The 22,398-nt window shown below is 44.2% G+C and overlaps 1 protein-coding gene across 1 annotated transcript in view; it reads right to left on the bottom strand.

Moving 5' to 3' along the window:
- LOC116520661 (sodium channel protein type 5 subunit alpha-like) overlaps positions 1-20,133 on the bottom strand; it is a 75,992-nt gene extending 55,859 nt beyond the window's left edge. The window contains exons 1-8 of the mRNA XM_032234943.1: positions 19,900-20,133; positions 18,395-18,525; positions 18,000-18,101; positions 13,393-13,521; positions 4,788-4,879; positions 3,147-3,356; positions 2,172-2,235; positions 424-565 (exon numbers count right to left, since the gene is read on the bottom strand). Coding sequence (XP_032090834.1) covers positions 424-565; positions 2,172-2,235; positions 3,147-3,356; positions 4,788-4,879; positions 13,393-13,521; positions 18,000-18,101; positions 18,395-18,525; positions 19,900-20,133 — 1,104 coding nt within the window. The remainder of the gene's footprint in view (positions 1-423; positions 566-2,171; positions 2,236-3,146; positions 3,357-4,787; positions 4,880-13,392; positions 13,522-17,999; positions 18,102-18,394; positions 18,526-19,899) is intronic.
- Positions 20,134-22,398: the final 2,265 nt, after the last annotated feature.

The raw sequence follows: 22,398 nt of genomic DNA, 5'->3' as shown, positions 1-22,398 counted from the left end.
GGCTATGCATGGCCATTTTGGTGAAGGGGGTGGGGTTTCGGGAGGCAAAAATTGCTGTATTCAGTGTATAAGACACACCCAGATTTTCAGCCTCTTTTTGGCAGGAAAAAGGTGCGTCTTATATTAAAAAATATACGGTAATCCCTCAAGTGGCCTTAACGACTCTCAGCGGGGCAAACGGACCAGAGGACTGCAAAGAAAATGAATCCTTCTATTTTCTACCAGAACTAAAGAAGCTTCTTGAATGAGGGGAAGTGAAACCTTTCCAAGGGGAAAAACAAAAAAGAAATTCCAATTTGGAAAAGCCCATTTGCGACTTTGCATGAGTAAAAGCAACTTTAGCAAGCTGCAGAGAAATTTTAAAAAGAGCTATATACACACACACACACGCGCACACACACACACACAGACACACACAGAGACCTGTTGGTAGAGGCGTTCCCAGTAGTCTTGCGTCATGAGGCGGAACAAGGACAAGAAAGCCCAGCCAAAAGTATCAAAGCTGGTGAAGCCAAAATCAGGATTATCTCCGACTTTCAGGCATGCGTATTGTGGTGGGCAGGTCCTAAAAAAGACAATGTTCTCATTTAAAGTAGAGTCCGGGTAGTCCTCGATTCATGACCATAATTGGGACCAGCCACTGTATCTCTAAGACAGGGTTGTCAAACTAAAGGCCCGCGGGCCAGATCCAGCCCTTGGGATGCTTAAATCTGCACCGCGGGGCTGGCCTGGAAATATCACTGTCCCATGGTGCTTCTGCCGACCAAAACGGGGCACAGGGGGGGGGGCACCTGCAGCCTCCACGCAGACCGTTTTTGGCTGGCAGAGTACTGCTGGAGGCCGTCCTCATGCCCTGCTTTGTGTCTGTTCCATCTCTCCCCCTCCCTGCCCCCCCGCTGGCCCCCAAAGAAATCCGGTTTGACATCCCTGATCTAAGTGATGTGGCGATTAAGAGATTCCTCTACTTGTAACAATGGCAATTCTGACAACCCCAATTGCTGTTGTTGAGTGAATCCCATATGGTCGTTAGGTGAGGACCTACATCAGGGGTGTCAAAATGGTGGCCTGCAGGCCAGATGCGTCACGCGCAGGGCATGCCTCACCCCCAGGCTCCGCGAAGGAGGAAAATGTCATGAAACGTCACATAACGGCAAGTTTGGCACCTGTGACATACAGGGATCCAAACTATTGATGGAATATGCCTGCAGTTCAATCCCCACGCACCCCATTGAAGTTAGGGGGCTGGCCTAAGTGTAAAGTGACATCCGTTAAGGGGGAGGAAAACCCTGCTAGCTGAACTTCTTAAGTGAAAATAATGTATTTTGCTCTAAATGTTTTTTTATATTCTTGTTTATGTGTTTGTAGGCCATAGGATACTGTGAAACTCTCCATCTGTTCAAGTTTTGATTTGCTAGATTTGACTTTTGTCTTTAAGTAAGAGTTTCGGCTTTGGGGCCTATGGGGGAAGATGTTTCTCTTACAACATTTAGAATTAGAGACTCCTATGTAGGAGTGGAATGTAGTTTGTTTGGAAAATTAAAACTTGTCTCATGTAGGTTTTTAAGGTTTATTTTTTTCCTGGTGCTCCTGTCTACTGAAAAGGACATTTTTATTTGTCCTTTCTTGGTATTTTATTTTTTCATTGTTAACTACTCTCAGTTCATGGTTCAACTGCAGAATCCAAATTTGATGAGTACAGGTAGTCCTCGATTTACAACCATTCATTTAGTGACAAATCGAACTTACGACAGCACCGAAAATTTTTCATTCTTGTAACCATTGTAGCATCCCCATGGTCATGTGATCAAAATTCAGCCGCTTTGCAACTGGCATGTATTTATGACGGTTGTCGTGTCCCGGAATCACGTGATCCCCTTTTGCAAACTTTTGACAAGCAAAGTCAACAGGGCACTTACAACGGGGTGACTCACTTAACAAAGGTTGCAAGAAAGGGTCATAAAATGGGGCATAACTCACTTAACAGCTGTCTTGCTCATCAATGAAAATTTTGCACTCTATTGCGGTCGTAAGTCGGGGACTGCCTGTGGTCACAGCAGGAACAATAGGGGGAAAAATATCCAGATTCTTATCCTGTTGAAATGCAGCCATCCTGAGCTTTCAAATCAAGGGAGAAATTTTCAAATATGCAAATAATAGCTAGACCCACTTACCCTCCATCTGAGCCATTGCGACACAACAAATAGTCTTCAGTGCCCTTTTTCAGTTGGTAGTTTTCTGCAAAATCAGAAAGACCAGCTCTATAAATAATGGAACAGCTCCTCAGGCCCATGGTTTTCGATCATCAAAATATTAGGATGTCCTGCAAACAAATCATCCCTGTTTCCCCAAATTTTCTTCCATTCCATCTCTCCAGATTCTTCTGAAACATCTTTCTCTTAATATTCAGTCAAAAATACATCTTTATCCCCCCCCCTGCCTTTCTGGATATGTTGTTTTTAAATACAAAATTGCTAATATGCATTTATGCAGGAAAGTAGTTTTCAGCAGCATATCCTGAATGAAGCCACATTTTGTGTGTGTGTGTGTGTGTGTGTGTGTGTGTGTGTATGTATATATATGTATGTATGTATGTATGTATGTGTGTGTGTGTGTGTGTGTTCGTTCTGGAACATCTGGAGCAATTTTAACCAAACATGATACACAGATGACTTACTCTCTAGAAAAAAATACTGTGGGAGTAAGAGACCCCTAAAGCCCCTCGGGACGTGTGTTCTGTTAAGATGCAGCCTGTTGTGCCTTAAAATGGCTGCTACTGTACTGCCGTAAAATGGCTTCTACTGTACAGTGTTGTGGAGTTGCCATGGTAACGGCTTCACAGTACTCCACAAGGGGACTCCCTCTCGTAAGGGGGAAAATCCTACATTAGAAATTATGTTTGGTCTGGACATTTTTTCCCCTATAAATAAATACCTGAGCAACTACGGATTATCAGCTAGTTTTAAATAAAAAAGATCAAGACAATCTCCCTACATCCTGAGGTTTTTTTAAGTCCCAAATATGAGATTGAATTCTTACTGCCTCATTCTGGGATATATATCTTTTCCCCCATTTTCCATACATAGCGCATAGAGGAGGCCCAAATATACGATGTCTTAATCGTCCTGGCAGGAGCTTAGGTATCTTACCTTTATTGTTGATGAAAGTATCATAGGAAATATTACTTATGCTCTGATTGATAAATTCCGTATAGTTCCTGACACATTTCTGTTTCAGGTGCCCCTTGAAGAGTTGGAGGCCAATGAGGGCAAAGACACTCAAACAGAAAACAGTCAAGATCATCACGTCTGTGAGTTTCTTCACCGACTGGATCAAAGCTCCAACAATAACCTTCAGACCTGCAGGGAGGTACAAGAATGAAAGAAATGTCAAGATCATAAGAACTGGGGGAACATCAGCGCTAGTGATATTACCTAGTTTGGGTAATGGAAACAAGAAAGCAACAAGGATCCCTGGAAAACCTTTAATCTCAACACAAAAAAGATGCGGAGACTCTAGAAAAAGCGCAGTGAAGAGAAACAAACAGAGGGCTAGAGGCTAAAGATACGAATGGTTGCAGCAATTGGGTATGTCTAGTTTCCATGATGGCAAACCTATGGCACGCGTGCCAGAGGTGGCATGCAAAGCCCTCTCTGCTGGCATGCACGCCATCGCCACAGGTCAGATCTCTGTGGCATTTCTTTCATGAGCTGATGTTTCCCTGCAAATGACAAAAACAGAAGCTCACAAAAAAAATATATCTTACCTCTTGCCACACTGACAGTGTTGGGATGCCCTGCCAGCTGGCCTTCGGGTCTCTGCTGTGCATGTGTACATGTCCATGACCTTTCCATTTGGGCATGTGCATGCACGCAGTTTGGGCACTCGGTATCTAAAAGGTTTGCCATCACTGGTCTAGTTTAATGAAAAGAAGGACTAGGCATGATGTGATAGCAATCTTCCAATAGCTCTGGAGCTGCCACAAAGAAGAGGAGGTCAACCTTTTCTCCAAAGCACCTGAGGGCAGGACAAGAAGCAATGGGGGGGGAAACTAATCAAAGGTAGACCCCCCCCCCACCTAGAATTAAGAAGAAATTTCCTGATAGTGAGAGCAATTAATTATCTTCAGACCTTATGGGCCCTCCAACACTGGAGGTTTTTAAGAAGAGATTAGGTAACCGTTTGTCTGAAATGGTATAGCTTATAATGCTTGAGCAAAGGGTTCGACTAGAAGACCTCCAAGTGTTGCAGAAAATGACAGGCTTTAGACTTCTCAGGATACAGGAAAGGTTTATTTGGCAGCCAGGTTCAGAAAGCTAGCCCGTGGCTAGCATTGCAAGTTCTGAACAGCCTTCATTATTGAAGCACGCGTCCTTATACATTCTCAAAAGGCAGAATAACACGGAGACACTTAACTCATTTCTTAGTGGTTACCTTGAGGAGAAAGCCTTATAAGGAGATGAGGGTCTTCTCCTTTTGTTACAGGTATGGCTTACGTGTTATTAACGAACTTTATCTGAACCTTGTGGTTTGGACTTTTGACATAGGGACTTTGGCCGGAACATCTTGTGGTTAGGCACTTGCTTCCCGTTCTATTGCAAGCTGCAACTCTGCCTATGTGGCTTTTTAATATAGAAGTAAAGGGCCCCCGAGAGGCTGTCCAGCCTGACCCAGTAGGTTTCACACTTAATGTCCAAATCTCACTTTACGTCCTTCTTTACAAGGTCCCTCCCAACTCTGTTGTTTTGTTATTCTTATCACCATGAGAAATTATTCCAAAAAATTCATACCTGGGACAATGGAAATTGTTTTCAATGCTCTCAACACTCGAAACATCCGAAGGACAGAGACATTTCCCAGTTCAATAAACTCTCCTATATACCTGTAACATCAACATACAGCAAATGTCAGTGTTAGGCCCTGCTCCAGATCCGGGAGAGAGGGTTGATTCTGTTTAAACTCCCATTAAGCATCACCAATCAGTGGGAAGAAACAGCTATCAGGAATTGATCAGAGTACCAACCTCTGTCTAGTCCAGCAACAATATTATTATTATTATGGTCTTCTCAAACATAGAAGTGGTGTGGTGGCCTAGAGGCGGAGCTCTCGCCTCACAATCAGGAGGCTGTGAGTTCGATCCTAGGTAGAGGCAACTATTTCTCTGAGAATATATCTGCTGAACAAAAATCCACATTGGTGACAGGAAGGGCATCTGGCCATGAAAACACTTTGCTAGCTCCATTCAGTTTCCCAGACTTCAGCCCGCAAGGCATTATGGGGTCCTTAAATGAAGATGATGGTATTACACACATAACGCCAGAGAGAGAGCCGAGGTGGCACAGTGGTTAAATGCAGCACTGCAGGCTACTTCAGCTGACTGCAGTTCTGCAGTTCAGCGGCTCAAATCCCACCGGCTCAGGACTGACTCAGCTTTCCATCCTTCCGAGGTGGGTAAAATGAGGACCCGGATTGTTGTTGGGGGCGATATGCTGACTCTGTAAACCGCTTAGAGAGGGCTGAAAGCCCTATGAAGCGGTATATAAGTCTAACTGCTATTGCTATTGCTATGTTCAGACTGGATTTGGCGTTTTTGTCACCTTGTTAAGTTCTTCACAAAGATCTGGGATAAACAGATGCTGTAATTTAATAATATTAAAGGTATCATTGTAGAATGTAAACTGTTTCATTTAAAGCTGCCTATTGCAATTATTATGATTTAAGGTTTTAAGGTTTTATTTGGTTTGTATGCCGCCCTATTCCCGGACGACTCAGGGCAGCTAATCGGAAGGGGAGGGGGGTACAAAATAAAAATAAAAAGACAAACAATTTAAAATACACCAACAGTCATAACCTCAGATGGGGCTGGAAAATTCAACAGCCCCAGGCCTGCCGGAACAGCCAGGTCTTAGTTGCTTTGCAGAAGGCTGGAAGGGTGGTAAGGGTCCGAATCTCAATGGGGAGATCGTTCCAGAGGGCCAGAGCAACCACAGAGAAGACCCTCCCCTGGGGAGTTGCCAGCTGACATTGGCCGGCAGATGGAATTTGGAGGAGGCCTAGTCTGTGGGATCTAATAGGTCTTTGGGAGGTAATTGGCAGGAGGCGGTCTCTCGAGTAACCAGGTCCGATACCATGTAGGGCTTTAAAAATAACGACTAGCACCTTGAAGCGTGTCCAGAGACCAATGGGCAGCCAGTGCAGCTCACGGAGGATAGGTGTAACGTGAGTGTGCCGAGGTGCACACACAATCACTTGCGCGGCTGCATTCTGGACAAGCTGAAGTCTTCGAACACTCTTCATGGGCAGCCCCATGTAGAGCGCATTACAGTAGTCCAGTCTTGAGGTGACGAGGGCGTGAGTGATTATCCGAAGGGCCTCCCGGTCCAGGTAGGGTCACAATTGGTGCACCAGCGAACCTGGGCAAAGGCCCCCCTGGTCACAGCCGAAAGATGATGTTCTAGAGTCAGCTGTGGATCCAGGAGGACTCCCAAATTGCGAACCCTCTCTGAGGGGTGTATAATTTCACCCCCCAGGCTGAGAGATGGAATAGCTGGACCATCTTTGGGAGGGAGCATCAATAGCCACTCGGTCTTGTCGGGATTGAGTGCAAGCTTGTTCGTTCCCATCCAGACCCTAACAACCTCCAGGCACTGGCACATCACTTCTACCACTTCACTGAGTTGGCATGGGGCGGACAGATACAACTGTGCATCATCCGCATATTGATGATATTTAATCCCGTGCCAACGTATGATCTCATCCAGCGGCTTCATGTAGATGTTAAATAGGAGGGGGGACAGGACTGAACCCTGTGGCACCCCATAATTGAGGGGCCTAGGGGTCGACCTCTGGCCTCCGACCTGTCAGAGAGGTAGGAGGAGAACCACCGAAGAACGGTGCCTCCCACTCCCACCTCCTGCAACCGTCGCAGAAGGATACCCTGGTCGATGGTATCGAAGGCCACTGAGAGGCCAAGAAGCATAAGGATAGAGGAGTGACCCCTATCCCTGGCTCCCCAGAGATCATCGATCAGCGCGACCAAAGCAGTTTCCATGCTGTAACCAGGCCTGAAACCGGACTGAAAGGAATCCAGATAATCGGTTTCATCCAAGGACCGTCAGAGTTGAAAGGCCACCACTTTCTTGACAACCTTTCCAACAAAGGGGAGGTTGGAGACTGGACGATAGTTACTCAAAATGGCTGGATCCAGAGAAGGTTTCTTCAGGAGGGGTCTCCCCACCGTATCCTTTAAGAGATGCGGGAAGGACCCCTCCCGGAGAGAGGTGTTAACTATTGTCTGGATCCAGCCACGTGTCACTTCCCTGCTGGTCGAGACCAGCCAGGAGGGACACGGGTCCAGTATACAGATGGAGGCACTCACCACTCCCATGGCCTTGTCCACTTCCTCAGGAGTGACAAGTTGAAACTCGCTCCATAAAATTCACTCAAGACCTTCCCCCAGTACCTCGGCTGGTACCGTGCAATTGGAGTCCAGACTGTCCGAATCCGAGCGACTTTATCCATTAGAAACTGGACAAATTCCTCAGCTCTACCTTGTAAAGGGTCGTCTGCATCCCTCCCTTTCAAGAGGGAGCGGGCTATTCTAAACAAGGCAGCTGGGCGCAATTCAGCGGATGCAATAAAAGCGGCAAAATGCGCACATTTCGCCACCCGTATTGCCACGAGATAGGTCCTGATAAAGGCTCTCATCAGTGCTCGGTCTGACTCGGAATTACTGGCCCTCCAGCGGCACTCTAGGCGTCTCTTTTGGCGTTTCATCTCCCGGAGTTCCTCGGTGAACCAAGGAGCTCTCCTGGATCCACTACCTCGGAGAGGCCGTAAAGGCACAATCCGGTTAAGGGCCCCTGCCGCCGCTGTATTCCAGGCCGCGACTAAGGACTCTACCGGATTGTGGACGAGAATGTCAGGTATTTCTCCAAGCCCCATCTGAAATCCCATAGGGTCCATCAGGGGCCTGGGGCGGAACCACTTAATCGGTTCCTCCTCCCTACAGTGGGGGATTGGTCTCCGAAAGTCAAGCCTCAGTAGGAAGTGATCAGACCATGACAAGGGCAAGATCTTAATGCCCCTCAAATCTAGATCACGCCTCCACTGCTCCGAGAAGAATACGAGGTCAAGTGTGTGCCCCGCTGAGTGAGTTGGACCCTGGATTACTTGGTCAAGTCCATGGCTGTCATGGAAGCCATGAACTCCTGCACCCCATCAGAGTGTCCACGAGCGAAGGCAAGTTGAAATTCCCCAGCACCATAAGCCTGGGGAACTCTACCGCCAGCTCGGCTACTGACTTGAGGAGCGAGGGGAGGGCTGTTGCAACGCTGTTGGGAGGAAGGTACGTTAGCAACAGGCCCACTTGACCCTGAAGGTCCAACTTCACCAACAAGGACTCACAGCCGACAAGCTCCGGAGCAGGGATCCTACGAGGAACTAATGATCCTCGGATGATGACAGCCACTCCCCCACCCCTTTTCTGCGATCGCAGCTGATGAAGCACCTGAAACCCTTCTGGGCACATTTCAGAGAGGGGGGACTCCTCCCTCCAGGCCCAGCCAGGTTTCAGTAATACATGCCAGGTCTGCCCCCTCGTCTAATATTAGGTCCCGGATGAGGGGAGCTTTGTGAACCACAGACCTGGCATTTAGCAACAACAGCCTGAGACCAGGGCCCTGACAATTATCAAATGCACTTGCAGCCTGTCTTGCCACGAGGCTACTTTAGTAGCAAAAAATGGTTATTGAAGCATTCTGGGCTGGCGTTTTTGCAAAATAAATAAGTGCAAAATAAATTCAAATTCAAAACAAATATGCAAATCAATGCAAAAATTAGATACAAGTGGAAAATCTGACAACTGGGGATTAATTGCTCATGGAGAAATTTAAGCCTCTTTCTCAGAGGTGCCCACAGGAGAAGGTTGAAGAACATCAAAATGACAGTCCCGACCATGCAAAAAAAAAAAAAACGCCCCTTTTTCTATGTATCATGAAAATGTTCACCTGATTGTAGTCACTTTCTGGACTTTTTTTAACCCCTCTCTGTAGAAACACGCTCATACACACATACACGTAACGGCAGTTTAGAGGGTTAATTAATATTCCCCAGCAATTCCCTTCACTAAAAACCCAGAACTGTCCCAATTAAGTCCAGCCAAAAGCAGGTCAATGCTAGTCCAGAGAGCAATAGCCAAGGAGTCCACAGGGCACTTGAAAGTTTCCCAAACAGGATAAATTCACCAGGCGAAATTAAACCCACAACATAAGAGGCAAGAAAAGTCTATTCACAAACCATGATACAAAGTCAAGACAGAGGGTTAATCAAGGCAGGGATCCCAACAAACAAGAAAAATGTAGCTAGGAAATCAACGCATTGTCTCCATCTGACTGCTGTGCTAAACAGCCAATTTCTGGTGCAGCCTATTAAAGAGGCTGCCTCCTCGTGAGTGACCGGGATGACCTTCGCTGCTCCTGCCTTTTCTCTGCCCTACTTGGTGGCGCAGTGGTTAAAAAAGCAGTATTGCAGGCTAATTCTGCCAATTGCTAGCAGCTCGATCCTGACTGGCTCAAGGTTGACTCAGTCTTCCATCCTCCTGAGGTCAGCAAAATGAGGATCTAGATTGTTGGGGGCAATAGGCTGACTCTGTAAACCACTTAGAGAGGCATGTAAAGGCACTTATGAAGTGGTATATAAGTCTAAGTGTTAACTGATGGTGCTGTGTGTTCTCAGGCCAGGTGCAGAAGGCAGTTCGTCCTTCTCGTCACTAACCAGCCACAGGTGTCTGCTTTCCCCACCTGAAGCCTCAGCTGTGCTGCTGCAGTTGTGGTTCAGCCAAATTCCTCTCAGCCAGCTGGTTGACCAACTCCCCTCCAAAATTGTCTGGGAGTGGTTCATCCTCCTCCAAATTGACACCTGGAGAGGTATCAGGGGAAGCTTCCGCGGGAGTCATCTCACACACACTCAGGGTCTCCCTACTTTTGAATCAGAGGTGGGATTCAGCAGGTTCTGGAGAACCGGTAGCGGAAATTTTGAGTAGTTCGGAGAACCGGTAAATACCACCTCTGGCTGGCCCCGCCCCTATTTATTTTCTGTCCCCTAGTCCCAGCTGATTGGGAGGAAATGGGGATTTTACAGTAGCCTTCCCCTGCCACGCCCACCAAGCCACGCCCACCAAGCCACACTCACAGAACCAGTAGTAAAAACATTTGAATCCCACCACTGTTCTGAATCTTGGCAGAGTTCCTCCCCGTCTTTCAAACAGGATTATTCTCTGTACAACAAGACATAGGCACGGCCTCATGAGGCCTGTAATTGCCTCTTTGGTTTCCTTTCAGAAGGGTTTATGGGCTTAAAATGTGACGCTTCTTATCAGAGAATTCAAAATATTGATCCTTTTTTCTCCCTTGACATAAAAATTCAGGCTTGGGAACATTTCCATAGTGTGTGGGTGGTGGTGATGGTGGGGTATCTTAGTAGCCAGGCTCTTGAAAACTTGGAAAGTTGCCAGAATGGATGACAATTTCATTGTCATATTTTAGTGGCTTGTAGATCTTGGCCCCTTAAAGATGAGTGGACGTCAACTCCCAGAATTTCCCAGCCAGAAGTAGAGAATAAATGGAACCATATTTACAGATTGGTCATCTTGGATTACAAGGACACGATAAATCCTATGGCACATGTGCCAGAAGTGGCATGCAGAGCCATCTCTCTGGCACGCCAGCCATCGCCCGTTGTTCTTCTGGGTTCATGTGTGCCAACCAACTGGTCTTCACATGCATGAGGGTGGAAAAGCCACCTCCTGGTGCGTATGTGTGCATTGGGAAGCTGAGCTTCCAGTTTCTGGTGCATACATGCATGCCAGCCAGCTGGTTGTCGTGCTTGTGGGAGCACCAGTCCCCTGGTGTGCATGCATGCTCCAGGAAGCTGAGCTTCCGGTTTACAGCATGCGCATGCATGCTGGCCAGCTGGTCCTCATGGATGCATGCATGCCAGAAACCATTAAGACCAAGTGACCAGCATGCATATGCATACCGTAAACTGGAAGCTCAGCTTCCCAGCATGCACATGTGCGCTGGGAAACTGTTCTTCCAGTTTCCAGCGCTCTCATGCATGTGCACTCTGGAGCTGCTCTTCCGGTTTCTGGTGTTCCCCTGCGCATGCGCTCCTGTTTTGGCCCTCAACACTAACACTGCTAGAGACAGTCCTCACAACTATTTGTTTAGTGAGTCTTTGAAGTTACAACAGCACTAAATTGATTCACTTACCTATTGCAGCGATTTGCTTAATAACTATGGGAAGAAAAGACCATAAACTTGGGGGCAATTCACTTAACAATTGTGTTGCTTAGCAATTGAAATTATAGTGCCAACTGTGGTCATAAATCAAGAATGGCCTCCTAATGGATAAACCCACTCATGCATTATGAAAACTTCCACCTAATTCCGCAAAACAAGTGTGTGTGTGTGTGTGTGTGTGTGTATGTGTGTGTGTGTGTGTTCACATATACACACAGACACATACATACATACATACATACATACATAAAAACATTTATTTACCTATTTATCTATTAACTTAAATTACAATATTTTTCCAATAGCAGTAGAAAGATTGATACTACAAGTCATTCATCTTTGTTTTTTTGTTTTTCAGCCAAGAAGATGTATATGTTTGACGAAGTTTCAGAACACAAAAACTCATTAATTTTTCAAGTCAGTCTCTTTGAATCTGCTTTTCGACAACCATGCTAGGACTACAAGCCCCATCTTCCCATACTAACCTTCATGCAAAGCATTTAATGGCACTATGTTATTATAACTGCACCGAGCAATAGCTCCTGTGATTGGGGAAAAATTGATAGATTTAACTCAATACTTTTTTACACAGAATTACAATCATGCAGCATTAAGAATTTTCCTGGCTAATTGTTTGACCAACCAAATTGTTAATTTTGTGGTTATAATATTTTTTTCAGTAGCGCTGTTATTATACTGATAATGGTACCTCATTACCCATCATTAATTGGTTCTGGGAGGTGTAATGGGTACCAAAAAACAGTGAGTACCAAATGAATTTTTCCCACAAGGAAAAATGTAAAGAGTCAGCAAGCAACCACCCCTGACAAGTTTTAGCTTGTGCATTGAGTACCAAACAAACAATGAATACTGGGACAAAATGTTCATGTCAAAATGCGTGGAGTACCAAATTGGTACTGTAATGGCAAAAACAGGGTCTGCCTTTCTACTTACGTAAGAATAGGAGACAATGCCTTTTTCCAGAATAGAAAGGTTTATTATTGAATGCATTCAAGAGACCAGTAGATTTGCACCTAACTGATCTGACTTAGGTACATTTTGACAGAGGTTTTATACCTTTGAAATGGTTATTACAAATCATATAGACGTCATATAGGCGTGCACTAATACAGGTCATAACTTCTCACCTAAGTCAGCACAAAGTTATTTCGGGTAGAATTACAAATATTTAAGGAAAATTACAATACCGGATTCCCAAACCACAATAGGGAAGTAAAGTGAAACTAAAAGAGAAGTGAATCTTGGTTACTCATGCAGAAAAAGGAAAATGTCAGAATGCCACCCAGATATATTGCTAAAAATATGGTTAACCTATAGCTTGTTTACAAGGTGAACTTTGCCTTTCCATGAGCTGTGCCTCTTATGACTAAGATACTGTGGTTAAGTTTCCCCTACTTGCGAAAAGCTGGCTTCCTGTGTTTCAAGCAGAAAGAAGTATGTTCCTTGTTCTTGTTCTTTAGGTGAAAGAGCATAAGCAGAGTTTTTGATTTTTGGGTTTTAGAATTAAACAAGTAGCCTGATTAAGTATTTTAGGGGTTCAATGGTGGACCCCATGCTGTTTCAGTACTCAAAGTTGTTGAGTACCAAGGTCATCATTACTTTGTTTTGTATTTTTTTCTCTGTTTTATTCTACCATCTTTATAACGTACTGTGTTTCCCCCAAAATAAGACAGGGTCTTATTTTCTTTTGACCCCCCCTGAAATAAGCGCTTGGCCTTATTCTCAGGGAGGTCTTATTATTTGTTAGGTGCAGGAGGCGGCGAGCGTGATCATCTCATGGCTGTTGCTGTGTTGCAATATTTTCTGGCAGGGCTTATTTTCAGGGAGGGCTTATTTTTAGTGCATACACTCAAAAGCCCGATTGGGCTTGTTATCCAGGGAGGTGTTATTTTCAGGGAAACAGGATAGGAAGGGAATATAAGCTGCTCAGATACTAGTATCTGGACTGGAAGAATAAGGAAGAGCCATGGAACAAACGAACAATAAATAAATAAATACTGCCAACTCTTGGGAAAAAACTAAGGAGACCCGCTCCTTAATTATAGATTGTTCAAAGGAGAAGGGTGACACTTACGCCATCACGATGACGCTGAAGTCCAGCCAGTTCCATGGGTCCCGGAGGAAGGTGAATTCATTCAAGCAGAACCCTCTTGCCAGAATCTTGATCAGACATTCAAAAGTATAAATTCCAGTGAAGGTATACCTGATTAGAGGAAAAACAGGTCAACACAAGGCAGGGTCAGCACTTTTTCAGATCTTGGATGCCAGTGTATTAGTCTGCCCCTTCCTCTAAGAAAACTTTGGGTGAGAATGCCAGATCCCGTGTAGAGATATTGGAGGAATTCGCCTGAGAACCTCACATTTACGGCTATAGGTAGTCCTCACCAATGTTCCCTCTAATTTTTTTTCCGTGTGAGCGAAAAAGTATAGTGTTTGAGCGGCATATTTTCATGCCTGAGCACCTGAATTTTTTTCACAGATGTCACCTAAGACAACAACAAAATCAGTATTATTTGAAACTCAAAGTTATGTTTATTCAAGGTACCCTTAAGATCCCCCCCACCTTAAGATTCCCCTTCTATTAAATCTATTTTGCATCATTTGTACTAACACCACATTTGTTTCTAACTTCCAAGTCCAGTTTAAGATACACTGCTAGCATTAGGCTTTAACATATAAACAGCTTGGGATCATGCTATTTGAAGGGCCTCTCCTTCAGCTAGCTTGATAGATGGCTATAGATAGTCCACCAAATTTTAAGCTGAACAAGTGTAGGTCCTGTCGTCTGGTTTCTGATAGATCAGAGAGAGATGGGCAAGCAGGTGGCCTATAACTAAGTTTTTGTTAACTTTAAAAAGATGTTACATCAGACTACAATACAAGTAATTAAATGAAGACTAAAATAAGTGTTTTGGCATATTGAGCTTTTTATATTTCTTTCTTATATTGCTTCCTTAGTTGAGAACTTGCTCCTCAGCTTACTTATGCATTAACTGTTTGTTTGGACTATTTTGATTTTGTTGTTGTCTTAGGTGACATCTGTGAAAAAAATTCAGGTGCTCAGGCATGAAAATATGCCGCTCAAACACTATACTTTTCCGCTCACACTGAAAAAAAATTAGAGGGAACATTGCCTTTGACACCATAAGCGAGGGTCGGAGGGACACACGAGTCCCTCTGCTTTCATCCGCAAAAGCTTTTTGCAAAGAAAACCAAAACCTGTAGGGTCACATCATGGTCCCTTCAGCTTCGGCAAGCTTTGGCTCAAGGCTGGAGAGGAGACAGCTCTGTTGATCATCGAAATCTAAGTAAAATAAGAGACCCAGTTGGGCAGGATGGGGGGTGGATACATAGAGGTACACCCATGTTACACCTATCCTCCGCGAGCTGCACTGGCTTCCTATCGGTCTCCGGACTCGCTTCAAGGTGCTAGTCGTTACTTTTAAAGCCCTACATGGTATCGGACCTGGCTACCCGAGAGACCGCCTCCCTCCATTTACCTCCCAATGACCAATAAGATCACACAGGTTGGGCCTCCTCCACGTGCCGTCGACCGGACAATGCCAGTTGGTGGCTCCCCGAGGGAGGGCCTTCTCTGTAGCTGCACCGGCCTTGTGGAACGAGCTTCCTGCTGAGATCCGGACCCTCACCACTCTCCCAGCCTTCCGTAAAGCGACCAAAACCTGGTTGTTCCGGCAGGCCTGGGGCTGTTGAGTATTCCAGCCCCATTTGATGTAATGGATGCTCTGTTGATTTTAATTTTGTAATTTTAAATGTTTTAAATGTTTTTATTGTTGTTTTATTTGCTGTGAGCCGCCCAGAGTCCCTAGGGAGTGGGCGGCATACAAATACCATTAAAGTTTGAAAGTTTGAAAGTGGAGTATGAGATATCTCAATAAGTCAAGGGAAGCCGTGGGTGGTCAGAAGCACTAGGCTGAGTTACCTTGTGCTCTTAATGACTCACACATTCAATTAGCGAATATGTGGGCAAAAGCAGGGAGTGATTACATTCAAGTTATGTGATTCACTCCCACAAACCCTTGGATTACGAATGTAATAGCCAGGCTCGATTACATTCGTAACTTGAGGATTACCTGTACTTATATTTCTGTTGTCTCACCAGGTTCAAGGTTGACTCAGCTTCCCATCCTTCTGATAAAATAAGGACCCATATTGTTGTGGGCAAGAGGCTGACTCTAAACCACTTAGAGAGGGCTGGAAAGCACTGTGAAGCGGTATATAAGTCTAAGTGCTGTTGGTATTTGTCTCGCAACAGATATCTCTCCAGGAAGTAGTAGAAAACTTTGAGTTAGTTCAGCTACATATCAGTTCTGATGTAAGATATAAGATTTTTGCTGATAAAACCTGAACCGGGAGGCCCTCACAACAGTCACTCGCGCCCTTGTGACCTCTAGACTGGACTACTGCAACGTGCTCTACATGGGGCAGCCCTTGAAGAGCATTCGGCGACTTCAGCTTGTCCAGAATGCAGCCGCGCGAGCGATCGTGGGTGCACCTTGGTTCACCCACGTAATACCTATCCTCCGCGAGCTGCACTGGCTGCCTATTGGTCTCCGGATACGCTTCAAGGCGCTAGTCGTCACTTATAAAGCCCTTCATGGTATTGGACCTGGGTACTTGAGAGACCGCCTGCTGCCAATTACCTCCACTAGACCGATTAGATCCCACAGACTAGGCCTCCTCCGAATTCCATCCGCCGGCCAGTGTCGACTGGCGACTACCTGGAGGAGAGCCTTCTCTGTGGCTGCTCCGACCCTCTGGAATGAACTCCCCGTGGAGATTCGCACCCTCACCACCCTCCAGGCCTTCCGCAAAGCCCTTAAAACCTGGCTGTTCCGACAGGCCTGGGGCTAAAGAACCGTTGCCCCTATCTCGAATGGTATGATTGTTGCGTGTTTTAAATTATGTATTGTTTTGTGTTGTTGTTAATTTGTCTGTATCCCCCTTCCCTGGTTTGAGTTGTGAGCCGCCCTGAGTCCCCCTTTGGGGGAAAAGGGCAGCATACAAATGAAATAAACAACAACAAACAAACAACAACAACAAAATCAGAGCCTCCATTGTTTTACTGTTACTGTTGTTGTTTTTTCCAAATGGAAATTTATCTCATCTCCATTTCTTCATCAGCTTATACATTCAGCAAGAGCATGTGTGCATTTTCTAGCACACCTCCCAAGCACATTTTCACACAATCTTCCTAGTGTGTATGTTTTTACTAATTAATATTGATTTCTTTATGATTACAAATGTAATGGAGTTTATTAATTATGGTTGTATGTTGTGACACTCATAAAGGACATCATCACTTGACTGACCTGATTGTGTGGTCTTTATTTGTGGCAGTCGTTAAGCAAAGCCATTGCTCATTCTGGGGTAAGCATTGCCAGAAACTACTGGTAAATACTGGTTTTCAGGAAAAAAAGCATAATAGCAATAGCAGTAAGATTTTTATACTGCTTCACAGTGCTTTACAGCCCTCTCTAAGCGGTTTACAGAGTCAGCCTATTTGCCTTCAACAATCTGGGTTCTCATTTTACCCACCTCGGAAGGATGGAAGGCTGAGCCAACCTTGAGCTGGTCAGGATTGAACTTCTGACAGTCAGCAGAATTAGCCTGCAATACTACGTTCTAACCACTGCATCAACATGGTTCCTTGTAGCCGTAGTCACATGACAGGGCACTTCAAACAAATGTAGGCTGGTTGCCAAATGCCCAAAAGTCACCTGGCTGTGGGGGAGTGAAACTAGGTCATAAGTACCTTTGCAGGGGGGTCAGTCATAACTTTGAATGATTGCTAAGTGATAATTGGTCGTAAATCAAGGACTATCTGTAATGTGTTGAGTTTATTATTTTGAAATCACCACACAACTTTTGAAAAATGCAGGTGTTGGTCTGCAAATATTGTTTGGTATGCCCAAAGAGTTGAAAGTTGTGGTTTTACTATAGGCAAATAAATATATAGGAAAAATGAATTCAAAATATTGAGTGATAGTCCTCTCTCTCACACACATATACACATACACGATTTCTATATAAAGACACATTAATTTAAAACAAACTAAGACAAGAGGTCTCTCTGTCTGTTGTTACTCTATAATCATTCTTAAAGTTTACAGAACATTTGGAGGTGGATATATATTTTTATATTTTTTTAAAGAGGGACCTGGTGGCTCAGCAACTAAGACACAGAGCTTGTCGATCAGAAAGGTCGGCAGTTTGGCGGTTCAAATCCCTAGCGCCGCATAACAGAGTGAGCTCCCGTTATTTGTCCCAGCTCCTACCAATCTAGCAGTTCAAAAGCATGTAAAAATGCAAGTAGAAAAATAGGGACCACCTTTGGTGGGAAGGAAAAAGCGTTCCGTGCACCTTCAGCATTTAGTCATACCAGCCACATGACCACAGAGATGTCTTCGGACAGCGCTGGCTCTTTGGCTTTGAAATGGAGATGAGCACCGCCCCTAATGACGTCATGCTGTCCACATGATCATGGAAATGTATTCAGACAGCACTGGCTCAATTGCCTTGACACAGTGGTGAGCAGCGCCCCCTAGTGTCTGCAACAACTAGCAAGGTAAAATCTGCAGAGACTTTACTTTTTTCACCCTTTTTTAATGCAATAATGCATTGCAATGAAAATGGAACAATATTGATAAAACTACTTACTCAACGTATTTGCTTGAAGAGTTCTCTTTGCTGTTTGTCTGTGATGAATCCGAAAGAGCCATGAAAACGCAATTCGTTAAAATAGTGACCATGATAAACCAAGTAAACAATGTGAATTACAGGAGTTCAGGAAAATGATGTTTTAGGAACATGACACTAGTCCTCCCTGTCCATTAGCTCACAAATACTGTCCACATTAAATTGTTGCTTCCGATTCCCAATTTATTTAAAAGAGATGAAAATTATTAACACCGAACTAGCCCGGGGAGAAATTATTTAATCTCTAAACACCAAGCATTTCCTTGCATTTCTCCTGGAGAACAGAGGGACTTCCTCGTGAAATAAAATAAAAAGCCAGAGTGAAAACAGAAGGGTGAGTGGAGAGGAAGCAATTATGTAAAGGATATGAATGAACTAAAACTTTAATTGTCATCCGCCTGATTCGGTGGAAAGGACTGAAGATGTACAAAGCATTTGTGGCAGTAAATCGAAAGATTGTTTTTCCTTTGTTCAAGACCATAAATGTCTGCAGAAGAAAAAAAAAGATATTAACTGGAAAGATTCTCATAAAACCCAATTGCTCCCCAAGAACAGGCAGTCCTCAACTTACGACCACATGAACCAGTAGCAAAGATTAGAGCATTTCATGCCTGAATGGAACGTCTGCAAGAAAACAACCAAGCTCAGAGAGCACCAAGAACTCCTCATAGAAATGGTTTCCCACTTCATAGTGTAGCAATGTTCCTGATGTCCTAGTCCAATCTGAGCCTTCCTAGTGGTCTCCCATCCAAAACCTCTTGAGAATTGACCCTGGTTAACTTTTTGAGGCCAATAAAGTTTGGATAGATGCTGCCTCGATACGATTTCAAGCAAGCATTTGAAAAAACTAATCTCATTCTCTCTAAAAGCCCATTGCAATAGATGTCTGTTGTTTTTTTTATTGAAAATTTTAGAAAAAAAAACTTTTACAAATGTTTACACACACACCCGCCCTCCCCACCCGAACCCCACCCCCCCAACCTTCCCCCCGCCCCCGACTTCCCAGAACCAATACAGGGTATAAATCTTTAACAAAGATGTTCTAAAATAAACTTCAAAAAAGTTAGTATCATCTTTCATTTGAGCTTTAACTCTTTGCTAGGCTAACTCTAAATAGATTATATCATTCCTTGTTTCTTCAGTCATAAACTATCTGGAATTTCTTAGTCCCATATTTATTTTGAGTATAGTCAATCCATCTTCTCCTCTCCAGTTTTTATCTCTCATTTGAGTGGTCCTTGAGATATGCTGATATTTTAGCCATCTCTGCTAAGTTTGTTACGTTTAATGTCCATTCTTGAATAGTAGCAGGGGTGGGTTTCAGGCGGTTCGCGGCGGTCCCCGTGAACCGGTTGGTCGGCAAACCTGGAAGTAAGTAATTTCTGGGAACGCCGAAGGGTCCACCCGCCCGCCTGCGTTTCTTACCCGGTTTTGACGAGTTCTGCGCTTACACGCATGTGCAGGACGCATACAGCGCCTGCGCGATCCTCCAGGAGCAGCTGGAGCATCGCACAGACGCTAGTACGCATGCATGAACTGGTTGGAACAGGGCAAGAAACCCACCCTTGAATAGTAGGCAAATCTTCCTTCTTCCAGTATTGCGCCACCAACAGTCTTGCTGCTGTTATTAAATGCAAAGTCAAGTTAATCTCTATAACTGTACAATCAGTAATTATACCTAACAAGAATAACTGAGAGGTGAACTTTATCCTTTTTTTTTAGAGAACATTTTGCATAACCCACCATATTTTTATCCAAAATGCTTTTACCTTTTTACAAGTCCACCACATATGATAGTATGGATGCCTGTTTTTTTCTTGCGACACTAATTATACCATTGGCTCACAATAAGCTACTATACCTTGTGATCATGATAGTAGGGGTCAAGATCTTCCAAGGGTTCTGCAGTAAGTTCCACAGGGGGGTTTCCATAAAGGGCAGGGACTTTTTTGCAAGCCTGGAGATCCAGCTGGGGCCTCAGCTTCTCTGCGGGTGGCAAGTCTTTCTTGTCCATGATACGTTTCTTGATGGTGGCCAAGGATTCAGGAGTGAATCGGTGAAAGTTTTCTGCACCCAGCAATGCCCCAGTAGCCATTTTTGCATCGTTCTTGTTATGGAACAGAATGATAACCTAAAAATATTGGGCAGGTTAGCTACTCAGACGCCACATGCTCTTTGACTGACATAATGAAGAAGCAGAGTAAGAAAGTAAGGAAGCCAATCCACACTGTAAATATATGGGCCCAGCAAAGATTATGCTACCTGAAACTCCTAAGGAAACAACAACTGAATGAAAAACTGCTGGTGACCTTTTACTGCTGCACCATAGAGAGTATTTTAACTTACTGCATCTGTGTCTGGTTTGTCAATTGCACAATGACAAAACATACAACACTCCAGAGCAGTGTTTCTCAACCTTGGCAACTTGAAGATGTCTGGACTTCAACTCCCAGAATTCCCCAGCCAGCGAATGCTGGCTGGGGAATTCTGGGAGTTGAAGTCCAGACATCGTTGCCAAGGTTGAGAAACACTGCTCCAGAGGATCAACATCAGCGCCCAGAGGATCTTGGGTTGCCCTCTCCCCTCCTTGGAAGAGCTTTATAGCTCCCGCTGCCTTAAGAAAGTTCAAAGTATTCTTAAAGATCCAGCTCAACCTTCTTCTTTTTTTTTTTTGAACTATTACCATCTGGCAGACGGTACAGGACTATAAAAACAAGGACAAATAGGTTGAATAGGGCAGTAACTATATTGAATTCTGTGGTGTAGCGCAATATCGGGTTTTCAATTTCAATTATATAGAAAGTAAAGGATGTATGCTTGCGTTTTTAATTTTATAGTTATAATGTACAATGAAGACAGCATTTAATTTCGTTGGACCATGTGCAATGACAATAAAGTAAAGTAAGTAAACTATATAATGAAATAGGACTACAATACAGATAATCCTTGACCTAAAACCACAATTGAGCCCAGATATTCCAGTGCTAAGCAAGACAGCTGTCATCCATGCCCCATTTTATGGCCTTTTGCCATGGTTGTTAAGTGAATCTCTACAGTTGTTAAGTGAACCATGCAATACTTAAACAAATCTGGCTCGCCCCATTGACTTTGGTTGTCTGAACTCCCTAGGAAGGTTGCAAGTGACAATTTCAGGGACACAAGGATGCTGCAACTACCATAAACACAAGCCAGTTGCCCAGCCCCTGAAATCTGACGACTGTGGAGACACAGTACTTTAACAGCCATAAGTGTGAGAACTGGTCATAAGTCACTTTTTAAATTGCAGTCCTTAAATGGATGGTTTCTGATTAGGGGTGAGGCTGCCAGCATTACTGCCAGTTTGCTCTGCTTGCCATTTTGCACTAACGCATGTGGACAGTTGCTAAAATATTGCTCTGACCATGTGCAGAACATTTAAAAAGTAGCAAAAGACATGCCAGCAATGGCATGGGCAATCAAGGAACCAGTTTGGGGACATGGGCAGCCACCCGTGCCTAGTGGTTTGTTGACCCAGTTGCAAAATCCACTACTGTTTCGCCTGAACCAGTATGAACTGGTAGCAACCCATCTCTGTTTCTGATTTCTGATTGGCTGGGATGGAAAGTTCTGGAGTAAAGATGCCATTTTTTTAAAGACAGATAGTTCTTGACTTATGACCACAATTGAGCCTAAATTTCATGTTGCTAAGTGAGACCTTTCTTGCAACAGTTGTTAAGTAAATCACTGCAGTTGTTAAGTTAGTAACATGGTTGCAAAGTGAATCAGGCTTCCCCATCGACTGTGCTTGTCAGGAGGTCGTAAAAGGGGATCGCATGACCCCAGGACACTGCCACCATCATAAATATGAGCCAGTTGCCTAAATTTTGACCACGGAGAAAGCGACGCTGCAACAATCATAAGGTTGAAAAACAGTCACGTCAATTTTTCAGTGCCTTGTAACTTCAAATGGTCACTAAACAAAGGTTATAAGTCGAGGACTACCAAACAGTGACAGAAAAATATTTGGGAAATATGATTCCATGAGCCTCACACATAACTCATTGAATTATCCCCTTTCAACGTGTTATGCAGAGCACAGGAGTCAAAAACAACAAACCAAAAATAATAAAGTTACGATATCAGAAATAAGCAAATTTAACCAAATCTAGTTTGCACCAACTTTCTCTCCACACCTTCCCACCTTAGCTTTACATCATGCTTCAGTTTATACAGTGGTTTTTCTGGAATTCTTGGTGATCTCTAAGCTTGGCTGTTTTCTTGCAGATGTTCCATTACCCAACTAGGTAGTATCATCAAGATAAGTGAGTGTTGGCTTTGTTGCCTATTCATGCCCTGATAATGCTACCTATTTCAGTACTGA

Source organism: Thamnophis elegans, chromosome Z (genome assembly GCF_009769535.1).
Source record: "Thamnophis elegans isolate rThaEle1 chromosome Z, rThaEle1.pri, whole genome shotgun sequence".
Taxonomy (NCBI): Eukaryota; Metazoa; Chordata; class Lepidosauria; order Squamata; family Colubridae; genus Thamnophis; species Thamnophis elegans.
This window is presented reverse-complemented; position numbering and strand designations above follow the sequence as displayed.